This window comes from Megalobrama amblycephala, linkage group LG16 (assembly GCF_018812025.1).
Source record: "Megalobrama amblycephala isolate DHTTF-2021 linkage group LG16, ASM1881202v1, whole genome shotgun sequence".
Taxonomy (NCBI): Eukaryota; Metazoa; Chordata; class Actinopteri; order Cypriniformes; family Xenocyprididae; genus Megalobrama; species Megalobrama amblycephala.
Genome location: NC_063059.1, coordinates 36,097,073 through 36,111,399, shown reverse-complemented (window position 1 = coordinate 36,111,399; position 14,327 = coordinate 36,097,073). Strand labels below are relative to the sequence as shown.

Below are 14,327 nucleotides of genomic sequence, written 5' to 3'. Positions count from 1 at the left end.
GATTATAAGCCCTAAACTCACTCTATTTAATGTTTCTTGCCATTCTAAAATGACCATGTGCTGGTTAGATCAATAGCCTCAAAGTAAAAAAAAAAAAAAAAGAAGAAGAGCTGCTTCCTGTTGAAATATAAACTCTAGTATATCTTCCCACTGACCTCCATATAAGGAGACATTATTAATGGTGTATCAGAAGGGATGGGGATGGGGGGAGGTATGATGACTTAATCCTCATTAAATGAGATTTTGCCCTTCTTCATTTTTCAGTCAGTGTTGTAGAGCAGCATATTTGTAATTTTTATGCACCCTGAAGTGATTCTGTGACACCCTACAGTTTGTTGTGCAGTTAGTCATGTGGTGCAATGTGACTCCTGGGTACTTAGTGACCTTCAGTTTCACTGGGTGGAGAATTTCACATTTAACTGTTTGAAGTGCTCTCAGAATGTGTTGGGAATTACTATGCTTCATTAAATCAGCTTACTGACCATCGCTTTGTCATTTTCCTTTGGCAGTCTATGGTCCTGCTGCTATACAGCCAGCGGCAATACATCTTCGAGTTTGACAAGAACGACCGCCTCTCTTCAGTAACCATGCCCAATGTGGCCAGACAGACTTTGGAGACCACCCGTTCCATTGGCTATTACAGAAACACATACAAACCACCTGAGGGCAATGCCACAGTTTTGCAAGATTACAGCGAAGACGGACTGCTTCTGCAAACCATCCACCAAGGAACGGGGCGTAGAGTCATCTATAAGTATGGGAAACTCTCCCGCCTGTTAGAAATCCTTTATGATACGACACGGATTGCCTTTTCTTACGATGAATCTGCAGGCATGCTGAAAACCGTGGGGCTTCAAAGCGATGGCTTTGCGTGTACCATACGCTACAGGCAGATTGGACCGCTCATCGACAGACAGATCTTTCGTTTCAGTGAGGAGGGCATGGTGAACGCCCGGTTCGACTACAACTACGACAACAGCTTCCGGGTCACGAGTATGCAAGCAGTCATCAATGAAACACCCTTGCCCATTGACCTCTATCGCTACGATGATGTCTCAGGCAAAACGGAGCAGTTTGGCAAGTTTGGAGTCATCTACTATGATATTAACCAGATCATCACCACATCTGTCATGACCCACACCAAACACTTTGATGCCTATGGACGAGTTAAAGAGGTGCAGTATGAGATTTTCCGTTCGCTGATGTATTGGATGATGGTACAGTACGACAACATGGGGCGAGTGGTGGCGAAGGAGCTTAAAGTCGGGCCCTATGCAAATACCACCCGTTATGCCTACGAGTACGATGCTGATGGTCAACTCCAGGTGGTGTCCATCAATGACAAGCCTCTCTGGCGTTACAGCTATGATCTGAATGGAAATTTGCACCTCCTTAGTCCCGGTAATAGTGCCAGGCTTACACCGCTACGCTACGACATTCGGGACCGCATTACTCGACTAGGTGACGTTCAGTACCGGTTGGATGAGGATGGATTCCTCAGGCAGAGAGGCAATGATTTCTTTGAGTATAACTCTGCTGGGTTGCTTGTTAAAGCCTACAACAAAGTTAACGGATGGACCATCAAGTACCGCTATGATGGCTTGGGCAGGAGAGTGTCCAGTCGAAGTAGCCAAGGCCACCATCTGCAATTCTTCTACGCAGACTTGTCCAGTCCCACCAGAGTTACGCACATGTACAATCACTCAAGCTCAGAGATCACCTCACTCTACTATGACCTTCAGGGCCACCTCTTTGCCATGGAGTTGAGCAGTGGGGATGAGTTCTACGTGGCCTGCGACAACATTGGTACACCGTTGGCTGTATTCAGTGGTGCCGGTCTCATGATCAAACAGATCTTGCACACAGCTTTTGGAGAGGTGTATTTGGACTCCAACCCAAGTTTCCAGCTAGTAATAGGCTATCAGGGTGGCCTTTATGAGCCCCTTACAAAGCTTGTCCACATGGGCCGCAGAGATTACGATGTCCTTGCAGGCAGATGGACCATTCCTGATATTGATGTTTGGAAGCGGCTCAACAGCAACAGCATTGTGCCCTTCAACCTCTACATGTTTAAGAACAACAACCCCCTGAGCAACACCCAAGAAACCAAGTGCTATATGACAGGTAAACACATCATTTTTTATAAATGTTTTGTTGAAACGCATGTTATTTAATGCATCCGTCCATCCAAACCGCTTGTCCTATTTAGGGTGTCAGGGATGTTGGAGCCTATCCCAGCATCTCGGGCTGAAGGCTGGGAGGATTATTTAATAGCCTGTAAATAACTTCAATGTTACATTTTACCTTCAACAATTTAAAACACCATAAGCACATGGTGCCAAGAATCCTCCTTGCACTAGAGTGATTATTTTTCAGGCTCTCGTCCCAGCCCCAGCTTGGGGTGTTCTTGCCTCCACAAACACTGCTAGTGAGCAATGACAGCACAACAAAGTCCCCTTTGTTCTTCATTCAGGTTGTTCCTCTGAAATATCCCATCAGTCTTTGCTTCCTCAGCCTGTGCGGGAGGTAAATAGTGGTGAATGCTCCCCAGTGTTAGACAAATAACACAAAGGAGTCCAAGGAACTAGAAGCTAGGGGCTGATTCGCTTTTCTCTCCACTTGAAAGCGAAATCGCAGCCTTACTCAAAGAAAACAAAATATTGTAGTCACATTTGTAGTCTATAACAGTGAATGCATGCTGGTTTTTGATTGAAATCAAAGCCTTGGTTCATGCCCTTGCTACCAAAGGAAATGAATACCACACAAATGGTGATATCAGTTGTTTATGTTAGACTAGTCGCGTTGTAGTGTGTATTTCCTTTGCTTATCCTGTTGAAAAGATTTGTGGAAAGATGAGCCCTTGTTCTCTGAAAATTCAGATTCAAACAACCCTGCCCCTAACCCAAACCTTGGATTCGACAAAAGTGAACCTCATGAGAGTTTCCCAGAACAATGTTTACCTTTCATACAGTACATCAACAATAAAAAAAACTCTATACCTGTACTTGCTTATGTCGTATATTGTATACATTCCCTAAAATGCAATGCTGGTGTACATCATGCGATTATTGTTGTGAAACTCTGGTTGATTAGCTTTTAGCTATTAGCAAATAGCATGTATATACTGGTAGAAATGACCAGACCAGCACTAACCAGCATACTCTAAACAAGCTTGTACTAGTTTTGCTGGCCTTTGCAGCAGGGTATAGCAGCTGTTTGCTAATATTATGGTGGACTAGCCGTATTTCAAGCTCAGATAAGCACTTTGCTTCTAGGTTGTACCCTATGTCATTAAAGTTAGCTTTGAAGAAGGAAATGTAAAGATTCTGCTGGATATTAGATGTACTTGAGTGGGCCGTCAGCCTTTTATGAATGATGGCATTGACATTTTCATTCCTCTCTGAAGTACAGGAGGTCCTTTCATTGTCCTTAATCACATTCATATTTAAAACAACTCTGTCAAGTGACACAGCCTTAAAAAAGGGAGCAGTAGTCTTTGTGCACTTCATTGCTACAGTAATGTTTCTTCTCTCCATGACTAATGTGTTTGATGCAGCAGGGGAAAAATTACTAAAAAAGGCTATTTGATTTTGGTAAGGTTGATACTCTCTGTATATTGTGATAGCATTTGCTATCCATGCCAGTGTTTATAAAGATTATAGAAAGGGTGACACATTTGGTCACAGCATGAAATACGTATGATTATCAAGTGCACCAGCAGATCTAAAACATTGAGTTTCTTACATGCTGGAAGAAATTTTATCAGAGAGATTTGCCACTTCCTGTGGAGGATTAATCATATTTAGTCCAGTCTCTAAAACAAGTGTTGCCTGTAATGACTGCGGGAGCTTATTTCAAAAAGGAGCTCACTTGGCATGTGTCCTGATTTGCAATGAATCATGCTTCTGAAATGTAATTCACCCAAATAGAGTAAATTGTTATACAGGCATTGTCAGCAAGTGCTGCAGGTTCCTTTTGCTCTGTTGTAAGTGTACTTCATTGCAGTATTTCTCTTCCAACAGATGTTAACAGCTGGCTAGTGACGTTTGGTTTCCAGCTATACAACGTCATCCCTGGCTACCACAAACCTGTCACGGACGCCATGGAGCCTTCTTACGAGCTCATTCACACTCAGATAAAGACTCAAGAGTGGGATAGCACCAAGGTAATTCATCCAGCAAATTTCTCTGTTTGTTCGCCCACCTCTTTAAAAACACACCTGGCCTTTGACTTTAACTTCAGACTTTATTTGCAGTAACTTGACCTTTTAGTTTGCCACCTCCCAGAGGAGTCCACAGCAATCCACCCAGATGCTTGCACGAAAGAGCGTGACCTCTGCTCTGGCTCCTCGAGCCGAGGGAAAGGGGTCAAGCTAAAGAGCCCTTGTAATTGGGCGGCCATTAGGGAAATTCACTCCAAATTTCCTCCTGCAGCAGCCATTGATTTCATCTCAGTCTTTCACACTCTTTCGCTCTCTAAAAGATGTCGTCTCCCTCTCTTTCCTATCTTTATGCTTCTTTGTCTCGGTGCTCCCTGTTTTTCTCAGTCTCAGACATGCACTGATTATCGAGCCTCCTTTAAGCCATCTGAATAATTAAGAAGCTAGTTGGACATGGTGGCGGCTCTTTTGGCTGTTGTTAAAGACACCTTACCTCTTTAGCTCTCCTCTTCTGAAAGAATAACGGGTATATAGGGCTGGGCAGAATTAGTTGACACATCAAATACTTTTGGGAAGTTGACATATCCTTTGGTGTGATATGCTATACATCTAAAATTATGTTAAACATCATTTTGCTAATTCTTCTATATTATATTATATTATATTATATTATATTATATTATATTATATTATATTATATTATATTTCGTTATATTATATCCAAACCTCTTGTTACACGAGATATACAATATATAATTCATATCAATTCTAACCTAAATTTTTAAGGTTTTATAAAAAATAAAAATGGAATCACGACTTTTTATCTTGCAAATCTGACTTTGTTTCTCGCAATTGACCCTCTGCAAAGACCCGCCCTCCTTAGTTACTGTTGCTTTGTCCGACAAGCCATGGCGCTATCATGCCACACAGAATGAAAAATACATCGTGGAGCAAAGAGGACACTGACAACACATCGACAGACAAGACAGAGCAGGTTACTTATGATATTGAACAAAGTCCCAGCTTTCAAATTATGTAACTTTTTAAGAAATTCGAACAATAAAAAATGTTTTGTGGCTCTTTAATGTGTCTTGACAGATTGCTAGTGCCTCAGCTCAAACGGCTCGTGAACCGATCATCGCTTCCTACTAGTTAATTTATAGCATCAAATAAACATGAATGAACATGAGAAGGAGTGTTTCAAACGTAGAAAGACACCATTTTTCTTGATCAAGTCCACTGAGGTTAATCTTCTAACTCCTGACTGCTTTGTCAGACAAAATGGCAGATTAGGCGTTATGATTGGTTAGATCGCTTGTCAATCAAACTCCCATCGAAGGGTCAATTATTTTTGAAGGTTCAAAAGTCAGAATTGCAAGAGATAAACTTGCAATTGCAAGAAAAAGTCAGAATTGTGAGTTTATATCCCGCAATTCTGACTTTATAATTCGCAATTATGAGTTTATATCATGCAATTTGCGCAAAAAGTCAGAATTGTGAGATAAAAAGTCACAATTATCTTATTTTTTTATTCTGTGGCAGAAACAAGCTTTCATATATCTCTCAACAATAAATCTCAAAAAAAGTTCCAAATAAAAATTTTAAAATAAGCAAATGACTCTCTATTAAATAGCATAGTTATTTAATGTATAGAAATATAAACACATTTAATGAATATCCACAAAAAATATAATGAAAATATATATTGTGGTATATTGCATTTTCAAGTCACTCATGCCATGATATAAAGTTTGTCATACCTCCCACCCCATATTTGATGTCTAAAAGCAATTTTTTTTTTAAACTGATAGGTATGTATGGTAAGTCCAGTCCCCTTGTTGATAAGGGCTTCCATTCCATGCGTCAAACAGTATAAGCAGACAACCTCAAGCTATCAAGCTCTATAATAAACGAGCATTTGAAGCTGAGCGACTTGGGTGTGCCTTAGACCTGAGATATGAGATTTTAAATGTAATGTGATGGAGCTATTTGAAGCCATCAGCCTGGCAGGTTTCCTGACTTTCACACATTCAAGGAGAACTGAAGTATTAAAAAAAAGGACTTTCAAGTTTTAGACACCCCAGATTTTGTTTTTATTTAGTTGAATTGTGAGAGAGTTGTGTTCGGTTTTCATGGCCATGCAGACTCAACTCCCAACAGAGCGTCTCTTTTTCTCTTTCTCTAATGAATTCTCTTTTGGGAACCAACCGTTATAATTTAATCAAAAGCACAACCTTCTCTTGTAGTGTGCTCTTGCATACAAAGCTGTTTAAATTGTCAGGACATGTTTTTAAAAAGTCTCCACCAATATAGCACAAAAATATTAAGGCTCAGTTAGTTGCCTTTGGATCCAACCATAAACTCCAGTGTTTGGCGATCAAAAACAAGGCTGCGGAAAAAAGTAAACTTTACTAGTGTGACCACTTCCCAAAACCTGTGAAGAGTTAAAAGAATTGCACTCGAAGGTTTGTTTCTCTGGCAGTGGTGTGGGCTGACTTCAAATCAACTCGGACACAATGCAAAGATGCTACGATGGATTCTGTTGGGCAACAATCTCAAGCCTCCAGGGAGACTCCCCCTCTATCATGATCCTCGTAGGGTTCCTCTCCTATGGGAACCTTAGAAGTGCATCCAATAGCTCTTTCAAGGCAGCTCTCAAAAGAAGAGCCTAATTCAATTCCAAACCTTTGCTTGAATTTTCCATTTCAAAATTCCTTTATATATATATATATATATATATATATATATATATATATATATATATATATATATATATATATATATATATATATATATATATAAAATGTTCTTTACTAGACAGTAAAAACTTTTGAATGTTTACTCAGAAACTGAAACTTTACTGTGGAAGTGAGACCGAAAATGAACAGTTTGTGTCCCACAGCCCTTTGCATAGTCATGCCTACAGAGTTACCCATAAATCAGCTCTCTCTGGCTCAACCCCACAAGCCGATATTTCCCTCTTTTATTGGGGTGCAGTAAACAATTCTAATTGCCAACCAATTTGCTTTTTGGCAGTGTAATTGTGGGGTCATTTATGGGCTTTTAAAGCAGCTGCATTAAAAAAAAAAAATCTGCTAATGGCCTTTGCAGCTGTACATTTGAGTCCAAAGAGGGTTGTTTATTCCATAATGCCCATGTTATATTTACAATACCAGCAGTGCAGAGTATCTAAAGGCATAGAGGAAATGACCCTTCATTACTAATAGCCTTTTCTCCTCCAATTTTTTTATGGCTGAAATTTGCTGAAATGAACTATTAAGAAACCTTATGACCTACCCAATAACAACAACAAAGGAGGGATGATCAGGTGAATCTCACAATGAACGTGATTCATGTTTCACTCTAAAATTACAGAAAAATTAACCGTTTTGAATTTTTTTTTTTTTTAGCGTTACATTATTTTCATTACAATTAAGCACATTAATTCTCCACAAGTTCCGATTGATTAAATAATTAAAGACAGTACCAGTAACCATGGTGTACTAATCTTTTTTTTTTTCTTTTTTTCTTTTTACTTTGTTAAAGGGAAGTTTTCAAGCTTCAAGAAGGACAAAAAGTATCATAACTGTGCTCCATAAAACAATGCATAATGTTCCAAGTCTTCTAAAGCCATACAATAGTTTAGTTAAAAGTTAAGTTGTTATTCACTGAAAAACCTGACAGATCTTGAAGTTGAACAGGCTGTTCAAATAATTAATCATTCAGTCCGCTTTTTCTGATCTAGATCAGCTGATTCATTGAAAAACTCAAATGATTCCTTCACTTCAATCATGGAATTTAGGATTTGAAATAAAGGCAGGATTATTTATATTTATATTTTTTAAGAACTAACCCTTTAATGAGCATTTAGTGGAAAAAAGTGCTTAATTTTCATTCAGAAGTCACAATGGAATTAATATAACCTGAAATGGCTTTATGAGATTCACCTGCTGTGTTCTTACTCATAGCCAGCACTTCCTAATTCAATTGGAGTTTTTTTTTTTGGAGCTGGAGTTCTGCTTCTTACATCAAACATGATGGATTTAGTGCTCTGAAAATTTAACGCTGTAGTGAGCACTGATTTTTATCACTCTCTTTCTCTTGCCGTTTAGACTCCCAGGGTCTTGAAGACCTGTGTGGTTGAGAAGTGATGTAAATGTGCTGGCTGATATCCACTGGATGTCCGCAGATTGATTTTGACTTTGATCGGAGCCCTGCGCTGATAGGCCTCCATGCTGTCTGACCGCCCAGTGCTATTTGAATGATGCAGGTTTTATTATTTATCGATTTATTTATTTATTTATTTATTTTATTTTTTTCAGAAAATGTCAAATGGGTAGGTTGCAGCATAGATAGTCCCTACCAGCTGTTTATCTCTCTGTGCCCTATGAACTGTGACCAGAATGAGAAGGCTGGTGGAGTAAACTACTGTGGTGAGGTGTAAGGTATCATACCTCTAGGGCAGGGATTTCAGAACTTTTTTTGTCAACAAACACATTAAATATTTAAAATATCTACCTGAGATTTTAAGTTAATAATTCAATAATTAACACATTTGCATGTTGGTTATGGGCTCATGACATGCAGGTAAACCTTTTTTTTTTTTTTTTTTAAGTCTTTTATTTAAAAATATACATATTTATTTGGTAGTAAATGAGAGCTGTACATTTAATATGAATAGTTATATTCAATTCATATTGAGATTTTAGTGTCTCTGCAAATCTGAGCACAGTTTAAGACATTGTTGATCACTTCTGAAACTCTAGAGAAGACGCATGTGAGATTATCTGGGTCTTTACATCAGGAGAAACATATGAAATTTAGGACACTCCATTTGCTCTCCGTTTAAGCCCAAAGTATACTTCAGCCATAAAAAAGTGATCGTCATCAGGTGGGTCCGCGTGCAGCCCAATTTTTGTGTCCGCGTGGACGGTGGGCGTAAAACAGCGCATATGCGAGTGACTTGAGTGCTTGAAAACAAAGTCCACTACATAGCGTGCATGTGCTGAACGCGTCTCTCCGTGCATATGGCCAAATGAGTATACTTTGAAAGGCTTGCGCGCTCAACTGTGGAGATGGCATGGAACAGGAAAAACGAAGGATAACCGTGTCTTTAATCTCATAGGTCCAAAAGAAGACATTAAAGAGACCTTATGTGTTTTTTTTGTTTTGTTTTTTTTCTTTTCTATGTTCAGTAACTTAATCTATAGTGAAGGGCAGAGAGTAAAAAGAAGGCAAAGGGAGAGATGGGGACATGTACTCGGAGGGAATAATATCAGATAACAAAAGAACTTTGTTCCAGTGCCAGAGATTCAGCTGGACTCTGTTTCTCCTTCCGGACAGGAGCCCTGGAGTCTGACACACAGAACTTGTTATTTCTAGGACTAGTACAATCCATCTGCATGCGTAGGTCCCTCGTGGTTATCTAAATCTTTTCTTGGGGGCGAGGATTTCCCGTCAAGTCACATTAAAGGAGAGGGTCACTTATTATTGTTGTCCTAAAGAGAGACTCTTGTATTAATTTCTCTTCAATACAGTATTTGCTTAAAGCAATAACTGCCTGGAAAGTACATATCATAAAAAAAAATGTATAATTAAAAAAAAAAATGGTATCATTTATTTAGTCTTAACAGACTTGAATGATACCATTTGAAGAGAGAACTTGACCTTCAACCTACGTGTCTCAGTCAAAATTCCTCCTCAAAAGTGGTAGTTCTCCACAATTGATTGTGAACTCAGATTAACATTCACATTATATAAGTAAAATGGGTTGTGAATGCTGTTTAAACCACAATTGATGTACCTTTTTAAATAATGTTTTGTTAACAAAGTTCAGGAGGAGCACGTTCAGTTAATCAACTCATTTAGCGCGATAGGAGGTATATATACAGCATACATCCCTCAACCACCCCATCTCCTGACTCCTAAATATTCCTATCCCAGTCTCGGATTAGTAGTCTAGGTTCATGCCAAATTCCGAGCTCGGAGCCCTCCCCTCGGAGAGCACGCCAAATATGCATTAACCTTTACCGATTATATGTGAGCGTGAACTCGTGAAATACTTTTAGTTGCAAATGATGCTTTAATAAAGAGAGCAGTGAGAAGAACCCCAAGCCTCTTCAGAAACTAGTGGGAGGTAAAAAATTATGGGAACCTGTTTACTCCCTACAAACAAAAGTTATTCAAGTGTTGAGGAGTCAGATCAGCACATTTGGAAGATCTTCAAAATAAATCACATGATTCACACTCGTTCTCACCTGAACATAAAATAGAATGAGTTATGCTACGCACAGTAGTTATATCAGGAAACATGAAATGTTTGAAGTGTTAATGAAGCAGCATGATTCTTGGTTGAGGGGAAAGTTGAGCAGCTGAACGTGGGGGTAGGATGAGTTTCCTGCTGAGTTCACCCATCTTGCACAAGCCATCAGGAAATGTTACTTACTCCCAGGAAATAGCAGCAGCGAAGGCGGTGGGCGCAACGACGCCTGCCACTGGAGGAGATAACTTAATGAATGTGAAAATCATATGCAAGGATTTACAATGTAAAATGCTTTGCTGAGATGAACCGTGTCATAATATGTCACATTCGATCACAGTCCTCACTGTGGCCAACAGTAATTGCCAATGTTGTTCTGGAGATGCAATGTTATACGTTTAATTTATTCGCTCAATGAAAGTAGTCACCCATGATCACAGTGAAATCCTCAAGAAGTTGATGCCAGGACACTCACAGGGTTTTGTCTTTTGTCTTTTCACAGTCCATTCTGGGGGTGCAATGTGAAGTCCAGAGGCAGCTGAAGTCTTTCGTCCGATTGGAGCGTTTCGGCCAGATCTACGGAGCGAGTGATTCCGGCTGCCCTCAAACCCCTCTCCGTACGCTCTTCGCCACAGGGGCGTCGCTCTTTGGCAAAGGTGTGAAAGTAGCCATCCGAGAGGGCCGTGTCACTGCAGACATCATCAGCCTGGCCAATGAGGATGGGCGGCGGATCGCTGCTGTCCTAGACAAGGCAACCTACCTGCAGGATTTACACTTCACCATTGCGGGTTTGGACACGCACTACTTTGTCAAATCGGGACCGGTGGAGGGTGACCTATCTCTGCTGGGCATGACGGTGGGCCAGCGCACGCTAGAGACGGGCGTGAATGTAACCGTCTCGCAGGTCAACACGGTCCTCGGCGGCCGTTCGCGCCGCATAACCGACGTCCAGCTGCAGTACGGCACGCTGAGCCTCAACGTCCGCTACGGCAGCAGTCAGGACGAAGAGAAGGTCCGCGTGCTGGAGCTCGCGCGTCAGAGGGCCGTCGCGGCCGCGTGGGCTCGCGAACGTCACAGACTGCGGCAAGGAGAAGAGGGCTCTCGAGCTTGGACGGACGGGGAGCGTCAGCAGCTCCTGAGCGCCGGACGCGTGCAGGGCTACGAGGGCTTCTACATAGTATCGGTCGATCAGTTCCCCGAGTTGGCCGACAACGTAAATAACGTCCACTTCTTGCGACAGACTGAGATGGGTCGCAGGTGACATGAACGCAAAGGGAACCCGTGCTCGGACTCAGCGTCCAGGACTTCTTGCCAAAGACAAGTTGCGTTTGTGACCATATTATGTTACTTTATTTTTATGTTGACTGTGCCAGACTTATTTTTTTAATACATGACGTACATGGTTGCAAACAGTTGCGACAGCAGAGTGCCCTTCTCTCTTTTGGTAATTCTTAAACCCTCTTTGCCCTTCAAGTGCGGCTGCTAGAAGACGGCATATGGCAGTGTCGGCGGTTTGTTCGGTTCTGCCTTCGTGTTTGTGGGTTTGCTCAAAGGAATATAGGAAGAAGGCTGGTAATGCATTATGCTCACTGGCTCAGCCTGCTGCCAGACGAGCAGATTGTTATTCACGAGCTTCACTCCACTCTGCCTTTTCCCGCGCCTCAGCCAAGGAGAGACCTCTTTTAATCGCTTCTTTTTATACTTGAAAGCCCACCGGCTGTGTCATACTTAAACAAGGACATTGGTGTTTGTGGTTCAGATTCCTTGCTGAATTCATCTCATGTTCAAAACTTGCTGTGGTGTCTTGTAATATTTTGGGACTGGGTGGCTTGCTGGTAACATCCATTTTTATTATTATTATTTCTAATTTTGACCAAATGGCTTAAAACATGTTTAGAAAGAAAAAGGAAGTGAAACGCACTCTTAAAATCGGAAAAATTGACAGAAACGTAGTGAATAAATAGGGAATAGGAAGCCCCGTGGTCTTTAAAGATGCTTGTGAAAATGAAATTGACACTGTTTGAAAGAAATTAGCTCCAAAACCCTAGTGAGCTGCCTACCTAGACAACATTTTAAGGGTTGATCCCAATGCAACGGCTGATATATAAATATTTGTATATTTTAATTAGTGCTCAAAATATAAATAAAAGAAGTCTAATTGGACACTTACCCAATATTTTTGTGCTGTGCAGTTTTATGCACATTAGAGTATTGTGCATTTGGCATAGCAACATGCTAACATCAAACTCTATTGGAATTGATTCTCCGCAATTTGTCAAATTGCTCACTTGTGAGGTTCCATCTTGCTGCCTATGAAGTCAGCTCCATGTGTAGGTGGTATGTACGAGGCAGCTCGCTAGGTTTGGGAATGGAGCGACTTTATGAAAAAGGATGCTTTTTTTAATAAAATAGTTTGAGATCAACATGTTATTTTATGGAAACCTTCACATAACAGTATAACAGTTGTGAAAACATACAAAAATGTGAACATTTGTCCCTTTTATTGCTAATCGTTGTACTTGAACAATGCCTAGTGTTTCAACACATGGAATAAAGTCCCGAGAGTTGGTCAATTCAGTTAAGTTGTTTTCATGGTTACAACGAAGAGTTGCATATGGACCATTCCTAAGAATGACAGTATTTATTTTAGTGCTGTGTTTTTTAGAGGAGTATACGTCCTCATGTTTGTCAGTGAAATAAACGCTTCAAGCGTAAAGCGGCATGAATGCTTAAAAAAATAAGCACATTACTTAAACGTGCACTCAGACTCCTTTTTATTTTTTTTTTCTTAAAGAAATATACTTAGTGCTGCAAGCACTGCACATTGTGGTAAGGAAAGGTGACAACCCCTGTGAATAGCCTTTGCCCCAAGGATCTCCCAAGCAAGAGGCGACGTCGTGAGTGCTCTGCAAGCTGCCTGAAATGCATTAAGGCCTGAAGGTGCGTCGTTTAGAGGTTGAAATGCACGTCAACCCACCATCTGGATACGTGAACTTCAAAGAGCATCTATTTCTGGTTGGATGATGTTAAGATGACGGCGCATTGGCGCTTCACGTTAGCGTTCGGTATATGAATCTGCCTCTGCTGTCGCTCTTGGGGAAATCACTTGGGGATGGTCACCAAGACGAATAGATCAAGTGTTTTAAGCTGTATAATATTGTCGAGCATATTTTGGTTTCTTTTACTGTCACTGAATGCAGTGACATCATGAGTCTGACAACATCGCTGTATTTAAAAAGAGCAACGCTGAATGAAGGAAAAAATGCAATGTGTTAAATTGCACTGAAATGCATCGTAAGGCTTTTATTTTTTCTAAACGTTCGGACTCATTTGGACTTTTCGTTTGTTCTCAACACTGTGTTTCTAAATGCTTCTCTTTGAACATGTAAATAAGATGAGAAGAAATGGGCTGTAAATAAAATGCAAATGTAGATACCTTTTAGAGCTACAGCAGTGAATCTGTGTAGTCTAGACGAAAAAATAAAGAATATTTTGTGTTTACATTTATTTCACGTCATTGTGATTTGCATCGCAATTTTTCATTCTTTAGAAACTGGTTTCCCTGAACACTCTCGTTGGCCGACTTTAGATATCGCAATGACACATTAGATATTTCCTATAACTTTATTTCTCATATTTGAGACCTCAGAGTGTGCCTTTATTTCTTATTTGAACCTTTATCTCATAGTTACCATTTTATATATTTACTCTGAAGTGGACTTAAATAATGAGGCAAGAGAAAGGCTACTATAATTGCAGTTGATATTACTGCGTTTGGGTTAATGTCACACTAGAATATTAAGTTTATGACGTTATATTATGTTGCATATTTTGAATACTTGGTAAATGCAGTAGGTCGTCAAGATATTTCATGATACTGTATGCTGTAAAACTAAGAGAGTAGCATGT

The 14,327-nt window shown here is 40.3% G+C and overlaps 1 protein-coding gene across 11 annotated transcripts in view; it reads left to right on the top strand.

Annotated features, from left to right (window-relative positions):
• The window catches only part of tenm4 (teneurin transmembrane protein 4), a 261,307-nt gene extending 247,382 nt beyond the window's left edge, over positions 1-13,925 (top strand). For all 11 annotated transcript variants that reach the window (XM_048160290.1, XM_048160292.1, XM_048160289.1 and 8 more), the window contains 3 exons: positions 510-2,124; positions 4,023-4,165; positions 10,921-13,925. In XM_048160290.1, coding sequence (XP_048016247.1) covers positions 510-2,124; positions 4,023-4,165; positions 10,921-11,679 — 2,517 coding nt within the window. In that variant the 3' untranslated portion in view covers positions 11,680-13,925. The remainder of the gene's footprint in view (positions 1-509; positions 2,125-4,022; positions 4,166-10,920) is intronic.
• The last annotated feature ends 402 nt before the right edge of the window (positions 13,926-14,327 follow it).